Consider the following 24549-nt stretch of genomic DNA (forward strand, 5'->3'; position numbering starts at 1 on the left):
GCTACAGACAGACACAAGTGAGCAATAAAAAAAGCAACAGCCTAAGGGGTAGAGAGAGTCCGACCAACAATGAACAGGAGATGAACTGCTGGATCCCCCAAGGGCCTCAAAGTAACTATTATACTAATGATCTCAAATCATCAAGAAAATTAAAACTGTATTCAGTGAAATCTGCTTAAGGAGGCAGAAAAATATATACAGTCGGCCCGCTGTATCTACAGGCTCCGCAACCACAGATAGAAAATATTCGGGAAAAAATTCGCTGCGCAACTATTCACATAGCATTTGCATTACATTTACAACTATTTACATAGTATTTGCACTACATTATGTATTATAAGTAATCTAGAGATGATTTAAAGTATACGGGAGGATGTGTGTAGGTTACATGCAAATACTACACTATTTTATATAAGGGACTCGAGTAGCCACAGGTTTAAGCATCCGAGGGCGCCCTGGAACCAATCCTGTGAGGATATCTAGGGATGACTATAATACATTGAGAAAAGTGTCCTGTCAAAATTATCTTGAGGGCTTCCCTGGTGGCGCAGTGGTTGAGAGTCCGCCTGCCGATGCAGGGGACACGGGTCCGTGCCCCGGTCCGGGAAGATCCCACGTGCCGCGGAGCGGCTGGGCCCGTGAGCCATGGCTGCTGAGCCTGCGCGTCCGGAGCCTGTGCTCCGCAACGGGAGAGGCCACAACAGTGAGAGGCCCGCGTACCACAAAACAAACAAACAAACAAAAAAAAAAAAAAAATTATCTTGAATTTTTCTTAGTACTTAATAGTTTTAAGTCTCAATTACGTGGAAAAATCTTCTTATGTTAGATACGTATGTATTCAAATATTGTGCATTTATTAATCTATTTCACCCAGAACCCTGTAAATATTTTAAAATATTTTATTTAAACAATAAATATTTATTTTAAATGTTATCCCAAAAAAGGGTTATAAATTAGAATTCATTAAGATGGCCACTGAGTGTTTTGGTTCTGAGATACAAACCTACTGCAGCATGAAACTGAGATAAGGCATCAGCTAACTGTCCAGCTGCAAGAAGTTTCTTGCCCAATTCAAGATGTTTCTCAACATCTGCATTTACTCCACATTCAGCACCTAAAAACAAATAAAAATAATAATAAATTAACTTTCCACGAACGAAGACTTAATTCTAAAGAATAAAATGTTAAAAAAAATAGCTGTTTGCCTCCTTCATTTACTTAGATGAGAAAAGTCACAGAAGCTGAAAAGCGACCTAGAGAAAGTAACAATAAAGTACAAACAGGGCTTCATTTTACAGAGTAGAAGCCACCCAAAAATATACCCATATCGACCTAGTCAAAAGAATGTACCCAGTCTACAAAATGCAAGGAAAACTGCCTAACACGGTAACTAGCAAAAATATTTATAATTTGTTGTTCAACAACAAAATAAGAATGGCTTTGTTAAACTAGAATCTCACTTCAACGAATATTAGAGTCCACTACAATAATCAAGAACTTACTGAGCATCTGCAGGGCACCAGGCACTGTTCTAGATATTTGGGATAAGTGAGCAAAACAAAAACCTCTATCACTCATGGCACCTGACATTATAGTAGCAGGAGACAGACATAAGAAAGGAGCGAATTACAAAGTAAGGTAGGTAAAAAGTAGAGCTGCGTGAGAGGGGTCAGGAGTGGTGGGGCTTTCAGTATTAAATACGGTGGTCAAGGGCCTCATTGAGAAGTTGACATTTGAGCAAAGACCTACTTGAAGAAAGTGAGGACTCACCAGGCAGGTATCTACTAGAATAAGAGCTTGCCAAGGAGAAGGGCCAGCTAGTGCAAGGGCCCTGGGTCAGGAGCATGCCAGGTATGTCGTGGAAACAGCAGGGAGGTCAGGATGGCTACCACAGAGCCAACAAGGGAGATAACAAATAAGATGAGGTCAAAGTAGTAGAGGGTCCGACTAGGTACAGCTTTGGCTTCACTCTTAGCAAAATCGGGAGCTGGCGAGGAATCGTGAGTAGAATAATACGATCCGACTGACCAGGCCAATTTTCAACCAACGTGCCGCCTCTCGGCTCTGAATTCATCCTTCAGTTCTTGACTGTAATGATGGACCGGAGTGTGTAAGCATTCTTCTATACACTGAGCACAGTGTTAGGCTTTGTCAGTAAAGGGTGCTGAAGGGGCACTGCAGGAAGAACACCTCCTGGTCCCCACTGCTGCCTTTACTTTCTTCTGGCTCCTGCTGCGTGGTGTGCAAGGGGGGAGTACATCCAGTGGTGCCCTAGCCTAGCCGTACACGCAGGGATCCAGTCCCTCGGCCACCTGGAGCCTTGGTCACACACCCCCTCCCAAGCAGGGCACCATGTACTCCAGGCTTCACACCCACAGCAGCACCCCAACTCCCCCCACACCCAAGCCCACCAGCTGGGGCTCACCTACACCTGAGAAGGTGGTTTCTTGCTTCCCCAGCTACTGTGGACCAGCTCTATCCCCAGCAACTCAGCGCACTTTCCTACCAGCAACCTTAGCCTGCAACTATACTGTCTCCGATGAGGTCTGAACCCCAGCCTTGAGGAGAGGGTCCCCCTCCAAGTTGGCCCTTCCTTGGGGAGTGTCTCTCAGTCCTAGACTATCCTGTAGAGTTCTCTCTACATCATTATGGTCACCCTCCTATCATAACAATTCTTTATATTAAACTTCCCCCTTTAAAATCACCTGTGGTTTCTGTCTCCTGCAGGGACCCAGACTTTCATACACAAATGGTACTAGGAGTGGTTCTAAGAGACACAGCCACAAAAATGGGATTTAAGGATTGGTTTGGTCATGCCCTTGAGCTTGAGCGCAGGGCTGAGTTCCCTGTCAATGAGAAACAAGTTAGTAATCTGTAGCAGGTAGTAGAATCAATTAATGAAGATATCATTTGTGATTGACAGAAAATGAGTACTAACTGAGGCACATGCCTTGGAAACCCAAGTGGCTGCTGCACTTGACCATCATGGCAGTAATGATGAAAATAAGGACTGCGACGTGGGGTGGGTTCCTTTGAGCACACCAGAGCGCTTAACAGAGAGAAAACAACAAGCTCGGGGCTAACTCCTAGCTCCACTCAGTCTGAGAGATTCCATGCCAGCCTTGAAACCATCTCTCTCTCTCTCTTTATCTTTTTTGTAGCCACAGAGCTGATTTAGCTGAAAATCAGGCACAAAATTTAATTTTGAGGGCTGCTGAATTAAAACAATAGTTGAATTCAGAGTCTCGCCAAGTTTCTCCTGTGAAATTCAGGACGCGTATGAGTAAAGAATGGGATCCTCAAACTTAGAATGGAGACATCTGGTTGCACCTGGATGAAACTGACCAACTTAAACCTCCCAGCCCTTCTGAGCCTCCTTTACCAGTAGAAGCAGCTTGCCTTCCACTATCAGAGAAACCTAGCCTTCCACTGCTTACAATTCCTAGGACAACTATTTAGGGCAGATGTCATGAAAGGGGATGCTCACTCAGACCCACCCTAACCATTCCAGACGTCACTAGCAGGTATATACACTATGACCTAAGGAAAATAGTTTACACACCAAAAGAACTGCAAGAGTTTGCTGATAAACTAGCAGAAACCCATGGAACACGTGTGGGAATGGATTCTAAAGGTGTTAGAACAAGAAGAGTGGAATATGACACTGTATCTGGTCTCATTAATTGATGTTTGCCCACTCACTAGAGCAGAGCTCGGCGAACTGTTTTTGTAAATAAAATTTTACTGGAACACAGTCACGCCCCTTCATTACACACTGCCTAAGGCTGCTTTCATGCTACAATGGCAAAGTTGAGTAGTTTTGACAAAAACCATAGAGCCCGCAAAACCTAGGGATGACTATAATACACTGAGAAAAGTGTTCTGTCAAAATTATCTTGAGGGCTTCCCTGGTGGCGCAGTGGTTGGGGGTCCGCCTGCCGATGCGGGGGACACGGGTTCGTGCCCCAGTCTGGGAGGATCCCGCATGCCGCGGAGCGGCTGGGCCTGTGGGCCATGGCCGCTGAGCCTGTGCATCCGGAGCCTGTGCCCCGCAATGGAAGAGGCCACAACAGTGAGAGGCCCGCGTACCGCAAAAAACAAACAAAACAACAACAACAACAACAAATTATCTTGAATTTTTCCTGGTACTTACAGTTGTAACTTAAGTTACATGGAAAATTCTCTTATGTTGGATACACATGCATTTAAATGTTATGCATTTATTTTATTAATCTACTTCACCCAGAATCCTGTATATATTTTTAAATATTTTACTTAAACAGTAAATAATATTTATTTTAAATGTTATCCAAAAAAAAGAACTATAAATTAGAATTCACTAAGATGGCCACTGAGTGTTTTGGCTCCAAGATACAAACCTAATGCATCACGAAACTGAGATAAAGCATCAGCTAGCTGTCCAGCTGCAAGTAGTTGCTTATCAAGGAAAAATGGCGTTTGCTGCTATACAAGAGTGGCAAAGAGGGCTGCATCTGGAACCCAGGGGATTCTCTAGGGTGTGAGTACTTCCATGCCCAATACTAAAGGTTAATTAAAAACTACAGCAACCCAAAACAGAACAGTTAAGCACTCAGACCCTTCAGGAACAAAGGTTTGGGTTACTCCATCAGGTAAAGAAGCCAGAGTAGCTGAGGTTCCAGCCAAAGGCATGAGAAGTATGGAACAGGAAATTGACAAAGGATGCCATATATATCAACTCTGACCTCATGACTAATTACAGACTCAGGGATGTACTAGCTTTGCACATTTTCTCTTTGCTTATTTATACACGTTTATTTGTATATACAGTCAATCCTCACAATTCACAGATTCTGTATCTCAGAATTTGCCCACTCCCGAAAATTCATTTGTAACCCCCTCCAATTCATCTGTAATCCCCAAATTAATATTCAGGGCGCCTTGGCAGTCATTTGAGGACATGTGAATGTGCAGAATGGTGACACACTTGAGTCACTCAAAGTGCACGTTCCGAGCTGAAGTCAAACAAGGTGATACTTTTTCTTCCTGTGTGAGCTCTCATGTTATAAGCAAGTGTCCTTTCTACAGTGTATTTAGTGTCACGTTTTTTATTCTTGTGGGTTTTTTTTTTTTTTTTTTTGGTTATTTCACTGTTTAAAATGGCCCCCAAGCATAGTGCTGCCTAGTGTTACTAAGGGCAAGAGACTGTACTGTGCCTTTCAAAGAAAATATGTTTGGGGAATTCCCCGGCAGTCCAGTGGTTAGGACTCCGCGCTTCCATTGCAGGGGGCATGGGTTCGACCCCTGGTCGGGGAACTAAGATCCTGCAAGCCACGCAGAGCGGGCAAAAAACTAAAAAAAAATTTTGTAATTAAATAAAAGAAAATAAGTTTGTTAGATAAGTTTCATTCAGACATGAATGATAATACTGCTGGCCATGAGTTCAATGTTAGTCAATCAATAATATATATTAAATAAGATATTTTAAAACAGAAACACACACAAAACAAGGTTATGTTTTGATCTGCTGACAAAATGTAGTGACCTGAGGCCTTGCAGGATCCTAACCCTGAATTTCCTCCCAGGTACAATGGTTCAATATTTGCTAATTCAACGTTCATTAAGACATATGGAATATTAACCATATTTTCTCTAATTCCCATTTTTATTTTACAATATGCTGTTGGAATTAACTTTACAATTTCGTTTTTATGTAACTGAATACTGAACAGGACAGTGATGGACTAAGAGCAGTAATTAGTAATAGCCAGTAACGGACACAATGACTGTTGGAAACGTATCTTCTTAACCAGGGTACAGGTGAGAATTTCTTCGCTTATAAGAAGAGCTGTACCTTGTTAGGTAGGAAATAGAGTATTTTTGTTGTTCGGAAGTTCAAATGTGTGTAGAAGGTGCATATGGACACTAAGCAGCCAAAGCATTTCTCTTTTACAGGGAACATGATGCTACGTGTTTCAGTGTGCTAAAGGGACATTGCAGGAAAAAAAAAATCCCAAGTCACCCCTCAGGAAGGCGGGGGGATGCACGGGCAGGAGCTGGAGGGGCTCTCCGGGGCGCTGAGCGCTCAAGCCCTGGTGGAGGCCAGGGTTACACAGGCACACGCTGTTATCAAAGCCCAGCAGACTTATACTTGGACAAAGTGGACATTTTATTGTATATAAATTTTAATCCCCCCCAAAAACTACTGATGATATGCATGTTAAAGTATTTAGGGACCTGTGTATTGATGTTATTTTGAAAAACAGTTTTTAAAAAAGGATTAATGAATGGATGGATAGAGAAATGCCCAGATGGATATGTGTTAAAAACAAGCATACTGGACTTCCCTGGCGGTCCGGTGGTCAAGACTCTCCACGCTCCCAATGCAGGGGGCACAGGTTCGATCTCTGGTCGGGGAACTAAAATCCCGCATGCTGCACGACGCAGCCAAAAGAAAACAAAAACCAAGTATACTAATTACATTAATGGTAGAGTTTAGGTGATGGGTACAGGACTGAACAGTATAAAACTGTTTCAACTTTGCAAAATGTTTAGTAACAAAATGCTGGGAAAACATACACTACAGTAAGTGTTTGGATGGGAGGAATACACACAGGGTGCTGTGAGGGCACAAGTGAAGGCGCCTAACACCTGTAGTTTAAATTTAAAATTCAACTTCTCAGTCTCACTAGTCACAGTGTAAATGCTGGACAGCTAGTGGCTAGTGTGTGGGACAGCAGGATGATACAGAACATTTGCCACCATCACAGAAAGTTCTACGGGACAGCGCTGGGGGTGAGGTGGGGGATGCAGTCTCCCCGAGGTCCCCCCTGAACCCTGACGGACAAATGGGGAGGATGGACCTGTGGGAAAAGGCTGAAGAGAGAAACCAGCACTCCAAACACAAAGAACATCATACTTAGAAGCCCAGAGCTCAAGATTCATGAGGCTTCCAGAGAACTCAAAGTCCAGGATTTCAGCCAGCTCTCCTCTCCATCATGACTTCATTGCTCTGAGTGGGTCACTTTCACTGCTAGAGGATTCCAGTAAACAGCCAGAAGGGAAGAGGGAAACCAATAAACTCTCTGTTACAATAACCCAGGCGACATGACGCTGACCTGACCGTGGAGTAGTAGCAGTGGAAACAGAGAAGAATACACTGCTTAGAAAAATAAGAGAAAGAAAAAGACGACTACCTGCGACTTATGTCAACTGTCTGGATGCAGAGGTCAAGTGAAGAAAGAGCAGGAGTCCAGGAAGACACCCAGAGCAACTATTTGAGCAACTGCCTGCTATTTCAGTCATCAAAAGCTAGTGAATTCCAGATTTCATCGAATAGAGCAAAAAGCCAAATGAAATGCACTTTACCTTACTATTTACCCTAATAAACAAAGCAGCTTGCTTTTCCTATTCCTGGTCTGCAGTTTCTGTATAGTGTTTTATTACCTTGGCTGCCTGTTGGCGCCCTCTGTACAACAGAGGAAGGGAAAAAGGGAGGGGGGGAAGGAGGAAACTTTAACCTGGTGGTCTCAAACATTTGGAGCCCTAAAACTATAATTCAGAGATGAAATGCACCCCTTTGTTCACAGCAGCACTATGCACAACAGGCAAGACATGGAAACAATCTACTGAATGTCCATCAAAAGATGAATGGATAAAGATGTGGTACATATATACAATGGAATACTACTCTGCCATAAAAATGAATGGGATAATGCCATTTGCAGCAACATGGATGGACCTAGAGACTATCATACTAAGTGAAGTCAGTCAGAAAAAGACAAATACCATATGATATCACTTATATGTGCAATCTAAAATATGACACAAATGAACTTATCGACAAAGCAGAAACAGAGTCACAGACACAGAAAACAGACTTGTGGTTGCCAGTGGGGAAAAGGGGGTGGGGGGAGGAATGGATTGGGAGTTTGGGATTAGCAGGTGCAAACTGTTATATATAGAATGGATAAATAAAAAGGTCCTACTGTATAGCACAGGGAACTATATTCAATATCCTGTGATAAACCCTAAAAGAATATGAAAAAGAATGTATGTGTGTGTATATATATATATATGTATGTATAACTGAATCACTGTGCTGTACAGCAGAATTTAACACATTTTAAGTCAACTATATTTCAATAAAATTAATTAAAAAAAAAAACTCAGGGTCCTGCACAGCCCTATTTGTTTAGGGGAACAATGTGAAAATATCTAACCTATTTAAGAGCATGTGGGTAAAATTTGGAGAAATCAGTTGGGGGATTTCAGCGGGCTGGGAAAGTATTGTTATTTTTCCCACTTAAAATGAAGATATAGGCTCCTGCCCTGTGAAAATTCACTATGCAATATAGATTTAGAAACTGATTATATTCAGAATGTGAGGGTCACCTCTTTCCACCTATTCCATACTACATCCAAAAATATAACCTACTTCTCATAACGAAGATTATGGAAATTAATGTTTCATTTAAATAATGTTACTGAAATCTATACGTAAGACCGTGGCCATAACAGTAATGAATAAGGCAGTCTCTCCCAAAAAAGCAACGGGGAGAATCCAGCAGGCTTTAGCTTTATGAGAACTCCCTAGACAGCAGGTAATCATGGACTCTGAAGAGAGAGGCCATTTTCCAGCATTACATTGGAGTCTCTGCCACATACTGAAGTATTTACAGAATACATAATGTGAAGAATGGGACTGACTTCAAAATAGTCTTGGAGAGGAGGATAAAGATATAGATGAAATAGGAGCGACCCAGTGTTGGTAATTTTGGAAGCTGGGTGACAGACGGTACACAGTGGTAAATGATACTATTTTCTCTACTTTGGTATATTTTTAAGATTTTCCAAAAACAAAATTTTTAAATTTAAATCCTTTCAATGAGGAGAAGACTGGCTGATAAAAACTACCCCTTACATTAAAAAAAGTTTTTTTTGAAGAAAGTAGTTCATGGGGACTAGAGTAAGACAGTCACCTAAGCACATGAGCCTACCTCCCAACATGCTCAAATTCTAGAAATGACAGAATTCACTTAAAAAGATAAATGCACAACCTTTCTGGAAAAAAAATTTTTTTTTAAAGAAGAAGAGGGCCACCTAAAAAACAGAAATTTGGGGAAAATTCTCAAAACATAAAAAGGACAGGATTAGATTGGTGGGCAAAATCATATCCAAAGACCCTCTCAGGGGAAATGTACCATGGAGGTGGCTGCAGTTCTCTGAGGGATCCAAACTCTGACACAAGGAAAAGGAAGGGGCCCTGGGGATTTCTCAGCCTCCAGACAGGCAATCAGCCTTCGCCCACAATCAGAATTCAAAGATTAGCAATGAGCAATTCTGAAAAACAAAGATAATCATAAAATCAATCCATAAGAAACTAACACCAAATAAGAAAATTAAGGAACCAAACTTAGTGGAGCAAAAAGAAAAACAAAATCTAAAAATGAATACAATTGACATTCTTACAGATCCACAGGACGCCACACACATTAAAAAACAGACCAAATGTCTATGCACTGACTAATCCAGCAGTAGGGATGCAGTGGAGAAAAAGATGGATAAACAAGATCATTTCTGACAGAGGGAAGGAAGAGGAGTACTTAATATAGTCAAATAAGTCCTCCCTGAGAAGATGTTTGAGTTAAAGCATAAAAGGCGGGAGAGCAGTCCTGAATGACAAGAAGCCTCCAGCATGCCAGAACATGACCAGGCAAGGAGCAGAAAATAAGCTCAAAGGGCTTGGGTAGGACCAAGCTCAACTTTAAGGAATCAAAAGGAGGCTCCCAGCATGTTAAGAAGGATAGAGGATTCAGGCAATATAGATCACACTGGGCCTTGCAGGCTACGGTAAGAAATCTGGGTTTTATTCTAAGAGCGAAGGGAAGTCATTAGATAGCTTTTTAGCAAGGAACTGACTATCTGATTTACATTTTTAAAAGATCACTTTGGCTGCGGTGTGGAAAACAGATTAGAGGCGGGCAAGAATGGAAAGGACTGTGGTGGTGTGAACCAAGGATAGCAAGTTGCATTACAGTAAATATACTCAGATTTCATTTCTGCTTTAAAAAGAAGATATAGTATGTACTTCTGTACTGTTTAATTTTTTCTAGTAAGAATGTATTCATGCGCTTAAAAAGAAAGTAAACTGAGGAATGTGTTTTGTTAACAAGGTACTGATTAAATAATCACTTGCAGTTGAAAACTTTTAGAGAATATTTGTTAACACTAGAGACATATTTTATAATTAAGCAGCCAAATAAGTCAGGAAAGAAGAGCAAAATAACCCTGCCTTAAACGTTTTCATTAAACTGTAGTTCAAAGATAATAGCATTATAATCAGACACTGCGTGGAATATAGATGATACAGACTCTAAAATTTAAAAGTCCTTATCTTTCATAAATACTAAAATATTTATGAATGAAATGATGTCATGTGAAATGTTCCAAAATAATCCACAGGTATAGATGAAATAAGATTGCTCATGGGTTGAAAATTGTTAAAGCTGGGAGATTAGTACTTGGGGATTCATGATACCATTCCCCACCTTTGTAAATGTAGAAAATTTCACAAAATAAGGCTTTACTTTAAATCTTTTTAAGAGAGAGAGGTGGGGAAATTAAAACAATTAAAGATTGTTCATTTTGATCTTCTAAAGGTAAATTCTAATATAAACTCTACACCCATAAACATTTACAGATAGAGGTGGGGAAATTAAAACAATTAAAGATTGTTCATTTTGATCTTCTAAAGGTAAATTCTAATATAAACTCTACACCCATAAACATTTACAGTTCCTAGTGTAAAATATAAAGGATTGTGCATCACTTATGCAGACACATGTGTGCAGAAACCATGTTAAAATGATACTAGAGAATGAACTAGGGATGGAATAAGAATGGTGAAAATGCTGTGTGTGGGCTATGGAAGGATCCAGCCTGTTACAGTAAGAACAATTAATTACTAGGGCAAGTTGATGGGTTTATCTATGTGTTCTCAACATGTCGGGGAAAGGACGTAGTCTTCAAATTAGCAAGAAGATTTCAAACATCTCCCATTTACATTTTCTCAAAAGGGAAGATCAGATCAATGTACTGAATAGAAGATTCCAGATTGCTTGAGGAGGTAAGAAATTTGGATACGAGATAAACCATTAGTCACAGTACTTTCCTTATCCAGTCATGAAAATGTCTAACAGGAAAGATGTAACACAGAAAGAAATTAAGAACCTACTATATGGTGGATACTTTCAGTATATTTATTTCACTTAATTTTCACAACAATCCTAGAAAGTAAACATCTTTCATACTTTTATAACTGAGGAATCTGAGGCTCAAAGAAGTTACCCAACCTGCCTGAAGACTCACAGTAACTGTCACAATAAGATTCAATTCCAAAGCCTAGCTTTCTTTGCAGCACAGCTCAGGAAACTTTTCCCCATATAAACCAGGCTACGCTTGCTTTCCACAGCTACTAAGCCTTGTATGCTTCACTCACCGAACCCATCATTTAATGTAACATTTTAGCCACAATCCTTTCCAACCTCACAAGCGGAGCCTGAAGCCTAGTGGGAACCAAGAACACATGTGCGAAGTTCCCTGAAGTACTTTGTCCAGATGCCCCCAGCCAGACATTCTTCACGGAGAGCCACAGCGGTGTCCTGCCTCAACAGGGCTTGACAGAGCTTGGGTCAAACCGTCGCTGCAACACCTCCCCACAGCACCCCGGAGGCCCCTCCTCGGCCACCTGCCACCATGACCGAGGCCCCCTCGCGGGTGTGCCGGAGCGACCACCAGGACTCGGAGGCCCCCATCAACCACCAGACCCACCTGGAGCTCTACGCGTCCTCCGTCTACCTGGCCGTGTCTTGCTGCTTTGACCCCGATGGTGCGGCTGTGAAGGACACTGCCTAATATGTTCTTCAGCAGTGTCATGAGGAGAGAGAATACGCTGAGAAACGGATGGAGCTGCGGAACCAACGAGGTGGCTGAATCCCAGACTCTTCAGGATACCAAGAAACTAAACCAGGACGACTGAGCAAGCTGGCTGAACGCAACAGAACACGGGTTACACTGGGAAAACAGTGTGAGTCAGTCCCTACTGGAACGGCACAAACTGTTCACTGACAAATGGTACCCACTTGTGTGATTTCACCGAGACTCACTACCTGAACGAGCAGATGAAATCCGAAGAACTGGGTGACCATGACACCAGCCTGCACAAATGGGGGCCCACGAATCTGGCATGGCAAAGTATCTCTCTTACAAGCACACCCTGGGAGACAGGGACACTGAGAGCTGAGCCTCGGGCTGGCTTCCCATGGCCACAGGGTCACTTTCCTGGTCACCAAGGCAGTGCATGCACGTTGGGGTCACCTTTACCTCTTCTATAAGTTGCACCAGAACATCCACCTACACTCTTTCATTTATACGATTCCTTCAAATAAAGTAACGTGGTATCCCTCCAGAAAGTTATGTATACGGTCACCCCAAAGGTTGAGCTCCTCTCCAAACTAAGTTCCTCTTGCCTTCTATGGTTAAAAGGGGTATCCAGCATTTCTCTGTGACTTTTAAATAAAACTCAGATCTTTATTATGTTACAATTTTACCCAATATAATTTCTATTTAATAATGTGATAAGTAAATACCACTTCCTCTACAAAAATTTCAATCGTCCAGGGAGAATTATTATTCCTCCAGTGCACCTTGGTCACTTGTCCGTGACAGAACTTGCCATAGTGTACGCGGCGGTTGTGTAGGCCCCCTTCTCCCCGAAAGAGATGGTGTGCCTCCTAACTGGGATCTTCTCTCACCTTCCTCCAAATCCGGCCCCCATGCTACTGCAAGAGCAATCCTCCCAAGATGCACTCCTAGTAACAATTCCGCAGTATTTTCAGGTCGCTGGCTAGATTCAACCTAAGTCCCTTCAGATCTAAAGGCAAACAAGACCCTTCTTGATCAGGTCCCTTGATGTGGGTCCAGCCTTATCACCCCTCACTCCTTCACCTCTTACTTTATACTCCAATAACGTAATGAACTGGTTGAACTTTCCTGAACATACTAGTTCTTATGCTGCATCCCTTTAAACTTGCTATTCCATGAAAAGGCCTTCCCCACCTGCCCACCTGGAAAATTCCCACTCCTCCATCAGGACTCTGCCCTCAAATGCTGGTTCCTTTGTGAAACTTTCCCTAACTACCTCAGTGAGAAGGTGGGAGAAGTTCCTCCTGTGCTCTTGCTATACTGTGCATCCCTCCACTCACAAGTACATGACTTCACTTTGCAATACCACAGTCTCAATAAGCTGACCTTCACAGTTTGCCTGCCTCTCACAACCCCCATAGTGCCAAACCTGATCAAAAGCAAGTCGGAGAGAATGAACGGTCTTTTCTTCTTTTTATCACCTAGTTCAGTACCTTGCACAAAGCGGACACTCAGTATTTACTGAATGAATGTAACTAAATTCCTTCTCAAATGTATAATTCATCAGAATAATAGAAGCTAAGATATGTAATAACAATTAAAAAAATCAAACTGACACTACTACCGAAGACTCATAAAGACACTAATATGTTTCCTAAAAAATTGCACATGTGGTTGTTTTTGCAATATCTCAACTGTGTTATTTTGAGCCATGGATAATTTTTTATTCCATTGCCACATCCTGGGAGACAGTGACAATGAAAGCAGTCTCCTAATTCTGAGAGATCAGGCAACCAAACATCCTGCCATCTCCTGAACAGAATTAAACAATAGGTTTCTCCATAGACAAGCATCAACCAAAGGTCAGCAAAATATACAGGAAGGACAGGAAAAAAGGCGGAGTAGCTAAATCTTTCACTGAAGTTAGTATTAGAATCTGTCACATTTTAGAGAGCAAAATATAAAGAATTTTAAGAAACATAAAGTTGAGGGGTTAAAAGTATGATGTGCTGAGAGTCACAATCAAGACTGGAGCAACCAGACTGAAAAAGGCAAGAACAAAAGGTCAGAGGTGCTCAGGCTCCAGCCGAGGCCAGGTGGCAGAACGGAAGCAAGTTTAGGGTGGTTGTTCAGGTTGGAGCACTTCAATGTCAGGGAGGAGGAGAACCTTAAGATCATTCTAAAGAGGAACACGAGGGAAAAAAAAAAAGTACTGTCTGTAAAAGGTCCTATCTAAATCCAAGATCAAAGCAAGACGGGGCAGAGTCTGCAAAAAGTCTCATGGCAGAAACACAGAAAACAGTGGAATCTGGCCACAGAAAGAGCAAGAAGGTCATTATCTTAGCAATTCCACAGTCAGTGCGGACCAATGACGGAACAGTTTTAATAAAAATACACTGCGCTGGAAACCCTAGACCTTGTAAGCATCTCTTTCCAATTACTCTAACCTAAAAAGTGTTTTAGTATACAAGGCCAAACTGAAAGGAAGAAAAGGCTGAGTAGTTATGTAGCAAGTACATAGGAACAATGCCTGCAGGAAATCTTCCTGGATAAACTAGGAAAATAAAATCTACTGTAACCAAGTTTGCTCAGTCTCAATGGACATTAGTCTTTGTTTCAATTAACTATGGAGGCATAAATGTTGTGATGGGACTCCTTGTTCAAGGAATTTCAACTTGGAAAATAAGTGTGCGATGGTCCTTACCCCCCCCAAAAAAAAGTTGAAAGTCAACCTCACTCATCCATTCTAAAAATATTTATTGCACGTCTACTTCACGTCAACATGTTTTAGGTAGAGAGACAAGAGTGTTTTCCATAAAGCTTGTATTCTAGAGGAACGGACAGACAAGAAATACAAGTGAGGTCGTTCAAGACAATATTAAGTTTTAGGAAGAAACTACAAAAAGGTAAAGGGAGAGTATTAACTGACCTAGAGCGTGCTTCTTACATAATATGTCAGGACTGAAACATGAAGGCTCATTTGGCTGTTCTCTGAAATCTTCAGAGTATAGGAACAACAGGAATAAAGACACTTAGTCAAAAAATGAGCTCGGCATTTGGAAGTAAAGTTGATGTGGCAGGAGCCTAGTGATGGAGAAGATTAAGATGAAAAGAGACATAAGTAAATAGGAGTCAGATAAGTAAGGCTTTGCAGTATTAGTGAAGTACTAGGTTGAGAAGAGAACAGAAGATGGGAATAGAGCAGTAGCGACTACCAGCCACTCTTTAAAGTTCTGCTATCAAAACTTTGGAAACACTATAGTGGAAATACTATAGCATGTTGAAGTGCTGATGTCAATGACCCAGAAGAGGAAGAAAATGATGATACAGGAGAAAAACAGTAACTGTAGAAGCAATATCTTCAGAAGGCAAGAGGAAATGGAATCCAGGGCGTAAGTATAGGAATTGGATTTTGCCAGGAATAGGGATGCTTTAGCCATTAATATAAGAAAATTAGCAGAATGGGTAGAGATGCAAGTAGGCTAGTAAATTCAGAGGTAGAAAGAAGAGGAAATTGCCCTGTGATGGCTTTCATTTTCCCAGTAAAGATAAGGTCTGCAAGAATGAGGCAACAGAAGAAAGAAAAGGAGGGTTTAAATTGGAGATTTAAGGAAAGAGGAAGAGGCTTGAGACACTGATTTTCAATAGACATACTAGGGAATTGTAGGAATGTTAGCAGTACTGAGTGTGCATGTGAAATAGAGATTATATGCTCAAAATGAGACCAGTCAGCAAGGTTATCTTCATTTTTCTCCATCCATGTTCAGCTGTGAGGTTTGACAAACAAGTTGGCCAAGTTGGATTTAATCAGTTCAAAGTTTGCCAAGTGAGTAAAACAAAAGAGTACAGGGGCAAGAAAATTAAAGGATGTTTTCAGTGGAGTGACTACAAGATGGACCACTAAATCTACACTGAGAAAGTAGGGAAGAGGACATGGATGCTTCACAAAGCATGTTTTATATCCCCAAGTGGTCTGTAAACTCAAAGGCAAAAACCAAGAGTTCTATACTACACATACCTCACCAAAGGACTACGGTGACGCCTCTGCTAACTGATTAAATGAGTCTTCTCCATATTCCAGAACTCCATATAACATAAACTCATCAGACTTTTTAAACTTATTAAATTTTTTTTTAAAAAGCAGCATTCCAAAGATCTTGAAAAATCAATTTATGGTTGACATGATGTTTTTGTTCTTAAGAGTGGGTGATTGGGTTCCCATGATTATTTCCATAGAAACAAAGATTAATAGCTGGACAATAACCAAAGGAACACTATGGCAATAGAAATTAAACTTAACCACAATTAATTAACTTCATATGGGAAAGTAAAGCCTAATTACTACAGGGCACCCATCTCAGAACAACCCCCCCCGTCCCACAGAATCTAATCAACTGCATTTCTGGGCACTCAGCAATGCTAACTAGTCAAGTGAATTGGGACTTGGACACTATTGCTAACTATAGCCTATATCATTAAATGAATTTAAAATAATTCTAGAAGCAATCTGATCATCTGCTAAAATACTTAGTTTATAAGAATCTCCCCCTTATCCTCAGGGAATACATTCCAAGACTCCCAGTGGATACCAAAACCACAGACAGTACCGAACCCTATATATACACTATGTTTTTTCCTATACATACACACCTATGATAAAGTTTGATTTATAAATTAAACACAGTAAGAGATTGATAACAATAATAAAATAGAACAATTATAACAATACACTGTAATAAAAGATGTGAATGAGCTCCCCTCTTCTCAAAATATCTTACTGGACAAATATAATGCCTTTTCCATCTTAACTAAGCACTTACCGCACACTGTGGCCGCACCCTTTGCAGTCTGAGTTGCGACAGCCAAACTAGCACAAATTTCTTTTTCCTTTTTCACAGTTTTACGGATAGAAGATTCGTTCTTACCATGGATATCAGCAACCTCAGCATACAATTTTTTTCTTTCCTTACTAAGTCAAGGGCTTTCACTTTTTCACTTAAAGGAAGCACTTTACCACTTCTCTTTGGCATATCCAAATTTCCGAATTGTCAGCATCACTAGGCTTGCATTTTGGGGCCATTATTAAGTAAAATAAGGGTTACCTGAACACAAGCCCTGCGATACCGCTGATAATCCAGATAGCTACTAAGTGACTAACAGGCGGGATACATGGGACAACGGAATGATTCATGACCTAAGTGAGACAGCGCGAGATTTCATCATGCTACTCAGAAAAGTTTGCAATTTAAAACTTATGAATTGTTTATTTCTGGAATTTCCCATTTAATATTTTCAGACCACGGTTGACCACAAGTGACTGAAACCGAGAAAAGCGAAACCACAGATAAGGTGGGACTACTGTATATAAATTACTGAAAGTCCTTTGTTTTCCCTACTTTATTCTTTTCATATTTAAATAATGTCAAGAAAGTCCTAGAAAACACTAAACATACTTTTAGTAAGTTAGATTCATATAAAAAGTATCACCATCTTTTGTACTCAGGAGATTTCTAACTATTCTTTTCCCAATGTCCAAAATATATGGTTTAGTCAGATCAGTTCAGTGAAATAAAGAAAAATTGAGTCCTGAAAGAATGTTAAGGAAGAAAAAGAGATAAAAGAAGGTTTGGTTCCCAGGTTGTGTTCCTACTTAAATCACCAAATAGAACACACCATTAGCAGAGAATTAAAATAGCTTCCTTATCTGTAATATGAGAATACTAAAGTAGATACTTATACTAAAGTTTTCTTTCTGCTCCAAAAATTCTATTCCCAAACTAGTGCTTAGGACTTCCCTCTTTCAAAGGCCTTTTTGAAAAGGGATGCTAAAAGATTTAACCTTTCAATTCATGAGCCTATCACATATTTTCTTTCTCTGAATTACATTAACAGAAAAGCCTAGAAAAAAAAAGATGAATATTTTAAATCAGAAAAAACTAGGCCAGCTAAGCTAATTATTGGCGACAGCCTCCAACATATGCAAGTTCTTGCTTCTCATTCACTCTTCTCACACCCATTCTCATTTATTTCTTCTCTCCCCAAGCCTTAAGCCTAATAGTGGGATCACACAGTCCTGAATGACTCCAGAGGACATTTAGGTTACAGAACCCAGAGGCAGAACTTATTTGGGAAAACAGGAACTAACCATTTGCTAATGGAAGTCAGAGGTTCTTTCTTATCTTTATATCCCCGTCACCAAATAAAATAATAGATATGTAATAACAGATACCTAAGTTAGCTCCGCTATATAATTTATTACATCAGTGATTCTCACCAGTGATTTCTTTTTAGAAATGTAAAATTTCAGGTCCTACCTAGACTTACTGAATCAAAAATTTGGGGAGTAAGTTTCAGCACTCTGTTTAAAAAGCTCTCCAGGTGATGCACACTCAAGCTTGAGAACCACTGTATCAAACATGTCAGGAAATCACCTTCCCGTTCATTATTGCTGGTGGCAAGCAAACAAACAAAAATGCTGATTTTTCTCAACTGCCGCCACTTACAAATGCTTGGGCCCACATTGTGCTGTCAACCACTTAACTTCTGTTTCCAGCCCACACACAAGATGAACTTTGGAGTCAAATAACTTGAGTTAAACTTATGGCTCTTAGAGTTAACAGCTATGTGACCTTATCCAAGTTAATTAAACTCTTGGACCCTCAGTTCCCTCATCTGTAAAGCAGAAATAACATCACATACCTCCATGAATAAGAGACAGCTTACAGAAAGGTGTCTAGGACAGTGCCTGGCACACAGCAGACCTTCAATAAATGTAAGATCTTTTTCCTTTCTTCCCTACCACCTGTACCAAGTCCCTGCTACTTTACACAGACAACACCCTAAAGAAGACAGCACTTTAGCACCCCTCTGAGAAATGTTACCAATGCCTCCCATACAGAAAAGCTCTCTGGTGAGGTTTTTCTTCTGGAAAATACCACAGGAGAGACATGAAGTGTTATGAGTCCTACAGAATCATATACAGAACAGCGATTCTAAAAAGGTGGTCTACAAGCTAGTGGAAAAAGCAAATCATTCAAAAGTGTGTACCTGTGTAACTTAAAAAATAATTGATGTTAGCAGAATATAGGCAACTTTCTCTTTAGTGGCCATAATTAATTAATGACAACTGGGGATTAACGCTAAACTTCACCAGGCAGGAGGTGTCAACATCAGAAAACGCAAAAGAACTGGAATACATGACCTATATTAAAGTGGTCCAGGCATTCCAGTTTCACTGTCAAATTCTTTGTCCCAATGTTATCACACTATATATCTTGTTTTGGGGTTCCAAAAAATATATGGTCTCCAGGGGAACCCCCCTCCAAAAAAAAAAAAAACCACTGCCACTAAATGACACCTAAAAATTGGAGAGTATTACTCCTTTTTTTAAGTTTATAATTTTGAGGGGATTTTACCATAAACAATTCCCAACTTCAGCTCCGCACTCCCTCTAATATTAAGTCCAATATTAAAATGTTTAATCTGACTACTAGCCTATTCATGGGGACGAAAATAGGTCAGTGCACGTGGTATGTCATTATACTCGAATATTTCGCAGGGTAACCAAGTTAGGAGCGTCAGTTCAAGGGGCGCTTGCAGGTTTCACTCGTACTCCTCAAGCTGACAACTAAGAACGGACAGCCCTCTATTTTTGCTGTTCTGTTAGAGTAGCCAACATTCCCAACTGTAGGACCGTAGTGAAGCTGAAGCATTCGTATCTTCTTACGGGAACATTCTTCCAGAGAACTCGTAATAGGAAAGCTGAACCAACAACAGGCTGGGAACTGCAAAGCCACAAACTTAGTGCCCTGCCCGCCGGGAGCTTGATTGCCTGCACCGGCTCCTTAACGCTACAACCTAACAACTTCTAGACACAAGACAGAGCAGAGCGGGGTGATGGTTACTCACTTTTAACATTCAACACTGTTCCCCTCACCTTACTCAGCAGGACATCATCCCCACCGCCAACCCCCCGAAACTCCAAAGCCAAAGAAGCCTCCCCTTGGGCCACCTTTACCGCCTCCTCTCAGCACCACTGCCCAAGAGTCCCCAGGCGCCAAGCGAGGGTCCCGAGCGAGGCCGGGAGCCGACGGCTGCCCGGGTCTCCGCGTCCCGGGACGCCCCAGAAGCCGCTGCCCGGTGCCCCGCTTCCCCTCGACCCCATTGGCCCCACTCCTCACTCCAAACCCGCTGTCCCGGCCCCGCGGCCCGCCGGTCCCCGCACCTCTTCCCCAGACAAACCCGGAACCGGGAGCCGGCCCCAGCCCAGGGACGGGCTTAGGCCCAAGCCAGGCCGCGGAGTTCCCGGCTCCCGCCCCACCGCCCGGACCGCCCCGAGACTCGTGCCGGGACGGAGGCGGGGAAGCGCTGCGAGGCCTGGCCCGGGAGCCCGCTCCTCCGGCCGGGGCAGGACACGACTCACCTTCGTACTGTAGGTCCACCAGGACCAGCAGGAAGGGGAACACCGAGCCCAGCCGGCTGGTCACTGAGCCGGGGGCCACCATGTCCGAGGGCGCGGGCGCTGAGGAGAAGCAAAGGTGCGGGGCCCACCAGCTCCCGCCGGCGCTCACGCTGCAGCTACGCCCGCCCGCCGTCCGCTCTTGCTCGGGCCTAAGGCGGCTGGCGCCCCGCGGAGGAAGGCAGCGGTAGGCGGGGCCTGGGCGGGGCTACGCCCCGAGCGCCTCCGCCGCCCAATCGCCTTCTCCCTGGCCACTTTCCTACGGGGCTCGCCGGGATCGTGGTTCGCGCTGATAGGCTGTGGGGGCCGCCGCCCCCGCCCCTTCTCTGATAGGATAACGTGGAAGCACGAGACAAGACTGCGTCCGCCTGCGGTGGAGCTGTCAGGAGCTCCAAACCGCGGCGGCGGGCCGGAGGGAGGCGGCCGGGGAGCTGTGTGGCAGCCGCCGAGTCCGCATGCGCAGGCCGCGGAAGCCTTTTTGGGCCGGTCCCCGCGCACTGGGTCGGCGAGGAGGAGGATGTCAGCAATCCGAGGTTTTCCAGTGTACTATTTGGAGAAAGGTGAATCCGCCGCGTCCGCAGTGAGAAGCCAAACCTGGCCCCAGGAAGTCTGCGGGGGTGGATCGGGGAACAGGACAAGTAGCAGAGCCTGCTACCTCCCTCTGAGAGTCTCGGAACCTACACGGACCGCCCTGAAGAGCGGGGGAGAAACGATCAGGAGAAGCTCGGGCTCAATAAAGTAGGGTGAGCCGATGGAGCCGGGAGCATGTCAGGACAACCAGGTACATTAGGGACCTAAGGGAGGTAAGTGAGAATGACATGGAAGATTAGGACCCATTCCCCGACTGTCCAGTGGACCAGCGTGTCCAGAAAAAGAGCAATTCTGGAAGATTCTGTGCAGAAGAAACCAGGGAAGCACAGCAGCTAAGAGAGCAAAGGGCTCTTGAGAGTGCAACCAACGTCAACTATAAGGAAAAAAAGAGAGACCTGTTAGGACGGATCTTCTATCTTGTGCTCTCAATAGAGGAAACTCAACAAGGTGAAAGTCAAGTTACACAATTTGGCGTTAAACTTGTTCACCGCCACTTCCTCCGGCGTCCTCAACACAACGCACACTATGCACCAGTGATGTTGCACATGGGATGAAACAGTAATGCCTTTCTGTGTTAAGCGCTGTCACGTGCAAACTTATCACTTTACCAGTGAGTATGCATTTGCTACCTTGGTGCTACTGCACACTTTAGAACTCATGAATGATAAATGGCATAGTGAATTCGTTATTTCCTAAAAATACACTCAGGAGGGTAAAAGCTTTCTAAGCTTTTATTCCAGAGGGAACTAAGCAAAGGAAATGGTTTGGAGAAAGGGAAAACAAACAAAAAACTGAGTCCCTTAGTAGTTGTGGTGGAAAGCAGTGTAACATAATGTGAAGAGCGGAGGATTCAGATCCAAGAAATGTAGTTCCCCACCACACCTCTTATCTAGGTTATCTTCATCTGTAAAGTGGATATGATACTGATGGCCTCAAAGGTTTGTTTTGAGGTTTCATGAAGTGGGTAAAAATTCTTGTAAATTATAAAGTATTATACAAATGTTACTTATCCTTCTAACAAGAACGAATCATGAGACCCCTCTTTGGATTTTTTTTTTTTTTTTTTTGGTTTGTCCTTTTCCTTATCGACCATCACAAAGTGGTGTTAGTGAAAAAAACAGCATTGATTTCAGTGTCTACAAGTAGTGAAGACATCATCCAGATGAGGTACCGTTGCCAAGGCAGCCAACATTGCTGATCAAAATGGAGAAAGTTTTGTAAACAAATAATACTACACCATGAATTATCAGCAGAATGCTGCCTGTGATTCTGGTCTTAAGGAAGAAGCAGTGCTAAAGAAGTTCTAAGGATGGAAATTAAAAATGATTAACGAGAGGACAGACCTTGTGCTATAGATAATAAAAATAACAAGGGCCTTCATTGTTGAGTGATTTTGGAAATTCATTGATCAAATTGCATAGCCATGAATCCTAAAGTCTTAAAACTAAGATTTACAAAGTATCTCTTGAAAGAGATAATTTTACAACAAAGAAGGAAACATTTTAAACAGCAATAAGTGTACAGTGCTAAAATTATCCTTATATGTATAAAATGCTTAGGAATGTTTTCTCCAATGTTCATCTGGGCATAGTTTTCACCTGATCACTCTTGCCAATAAAACCAGTGTAATCCAGTGATTGTAGAGAAAATTATAAATATTGTTTGCATTTATCAACATTTATGCCATCCTTTTTATTTTTATTTATTTATTTTTAAAATATTTTATGTATGTATGTATTTATTTATTTGGCTGCACCGGGTCATAGTTGCAGCACACGGGATCTTTAGTTGTGGCATGTGTGTGAGATCTACTTCCCTGACCAGGGATCAAACCCAGGCCCCCTGCATTGGGAGCACAGAGTCTTAGCCATTGGACCACCAGGGAAGTCCTGCAGTCCTTTTAAAATTAAGCATAAACACCATACTGTAATTGATAGAACCTATTCATTATGATAGTAAAAGACAAAATAATGGTAGAATATTTAAATTGCACTATATGCAAAACCAGCAATATTATATAATTTCTAATATATAAAAATATATTGATCTGTTTATTGACCAGAAAAATAATTTTTTTTCTTTTAATTAATTTATTTATTTTTTTGTTTGGCTGTGTTGGGTCTTTGTTTCTGTGCAAGGGCTTTCTCTAGTTGTGGCAAGCGGAGGCCACTCTTCATCGCGGTGCGCGGGCCTCTCACTGTCGTGGCCTCTCTTGTTGCGGAGCACAGGCTCCAGACGCGCAGGCTCAGTAGTTGTGGCTCACGGGCCCAGTTGGTCCGTGGCATGTGGGATCTTCCCAGACCAGGGCTCGAACCCGTGTCCCCTGCATTAGCAGGGAGATTCTCAACCACTGCGCCACCAGGGAAGCCCCAGAAAAATAATTTTGGTAGAGAGTAGTGGACAGATCTAGAACACATTTTTTGGAGGAAAGGAGATCAGATTTGCTGATGGATTAGCTCTGGGGAGAAGTAAATGTTCAAAAGCAAATATGATACTTATAACATCTTTTTACACCACATTAAAAACAAAATAGGCAACATTATAATGAACATAATGAATGCTGAAGTATACATCCTTCTGCATTTATCTTTATGAACTTGTGCTTTCATTTCTATAAAAGGAATCTCTAAAAGTGGGATTGCTTTGTCAAAGAATGCGTACACTTAAAAATTGAAGATGAGGACGTCCCTGGCGGTCCAGTGGTTAAGACTCCGTGCTTCCACTGAAGGGGGCACGGTTGGATCCCTGATCGGGGAACTAAGATCCCCCCATGCCGTGCGATGCGTTCAAAAAATTAAAAATAAATAAATAAAAATTTAAGATTATTGTCAGGGTAATTTGTATTCCCAACAACTATTTATGTCCCCACATACTCACCATCACTAGATATAATTGATTTTCATAGTTCTTGACAAGCTGATGGTAAAAAATTACCCTTCTAAGTCAAGTGTACTACTTGATTGCAGGGATTTGGGGACTCTGATCAAACTTTGGTGTTCTCATGTAAAAATTTGGCTTTAAAACCCTGTCCTGTCTTCTGTCTGCTCGTCCACCCTCTTTTATGTTAGTAGGCTTCTGGCCACATCAGCCTCTGCTTCCTTCATCACATCATCTTCTCTTGCTTTTGACCTTCTTGCTTCTGTCTTGTAAGGATCTTTGTAATTAATTATTTAGGGCCCACTTGGATAATCCAGGATATTCTCTCCCTGCAAGATCCTCAATTTAGTCACATCTGCAAAATCCCTTTTGCCATAAAAGATAACATTGTTGGGGGATCAGAACGTTGATACCTTCAGCGGGAACACTATTCAGCTTAACATGATACTCCCCCCACTTCAGGAGATAGACCTTAAGTCCCCCCTCCCTTGAATGTGGGCTGGACTTAATGACTAACTTTTAAAGACTGGAGTGTGGAAAGGGGAGAGTGGAGAAACTGGCAAACACTACCTTGGCCTGGTGGTCAAGGTAAACATTACCAATATTAAGTTATATTGATCCCATATAACCCCCTGATATGAGGTCATGAGAAGGACACTTCACTTCTGTGATATTCTTTCCATTCTATAACCTAGTCTAAATATGAAAAACATTCACAT

General features: G+C 42.1%; 1 protein-coding gene across 1 annotated transcript in view; it reads right to left on the reverse strand.

Annotated features, from left to right (window-relative positions):
* Window positions 1-20408, reverse strand: part of DNAJC3 (DnaJ heat shock protein family (Hsp40) member C3) — a gene marked incomplete at its 5' end in the record, with an annotated part of 85381 nt that extends 64973 nt beyond the window's left edge. Inside the window, 2 exons of the mRNA XM_079721817.1 lie at window positions 1004-1114; window positions 20327-20408. Of these exons, the coding sequence (XP_079577943.1) occupies window positions 1004-1114; window positions 20327-20408 (193 nt within the window). The remainder of the gene's footprint in view (window positions 1-1003; window positions 1115-20326) is intronic.
* Between the last annotated feature and the right edge of the window lie 4141 nt (window positions 20409-24549).

This window comes from Hyperoodon ampullatus, assembly GCF_949752795.1.
Source record: "Hyperoodon ampullatus genome assembly, chromosome: 16".
Classification (NCBI taxonomy): Eukaryota; Metazoa; Chordata; class Mammalia; order Artiodactyla; family Ziphiidae; genus Hyperoodon; species Hyperoodon ampullatus.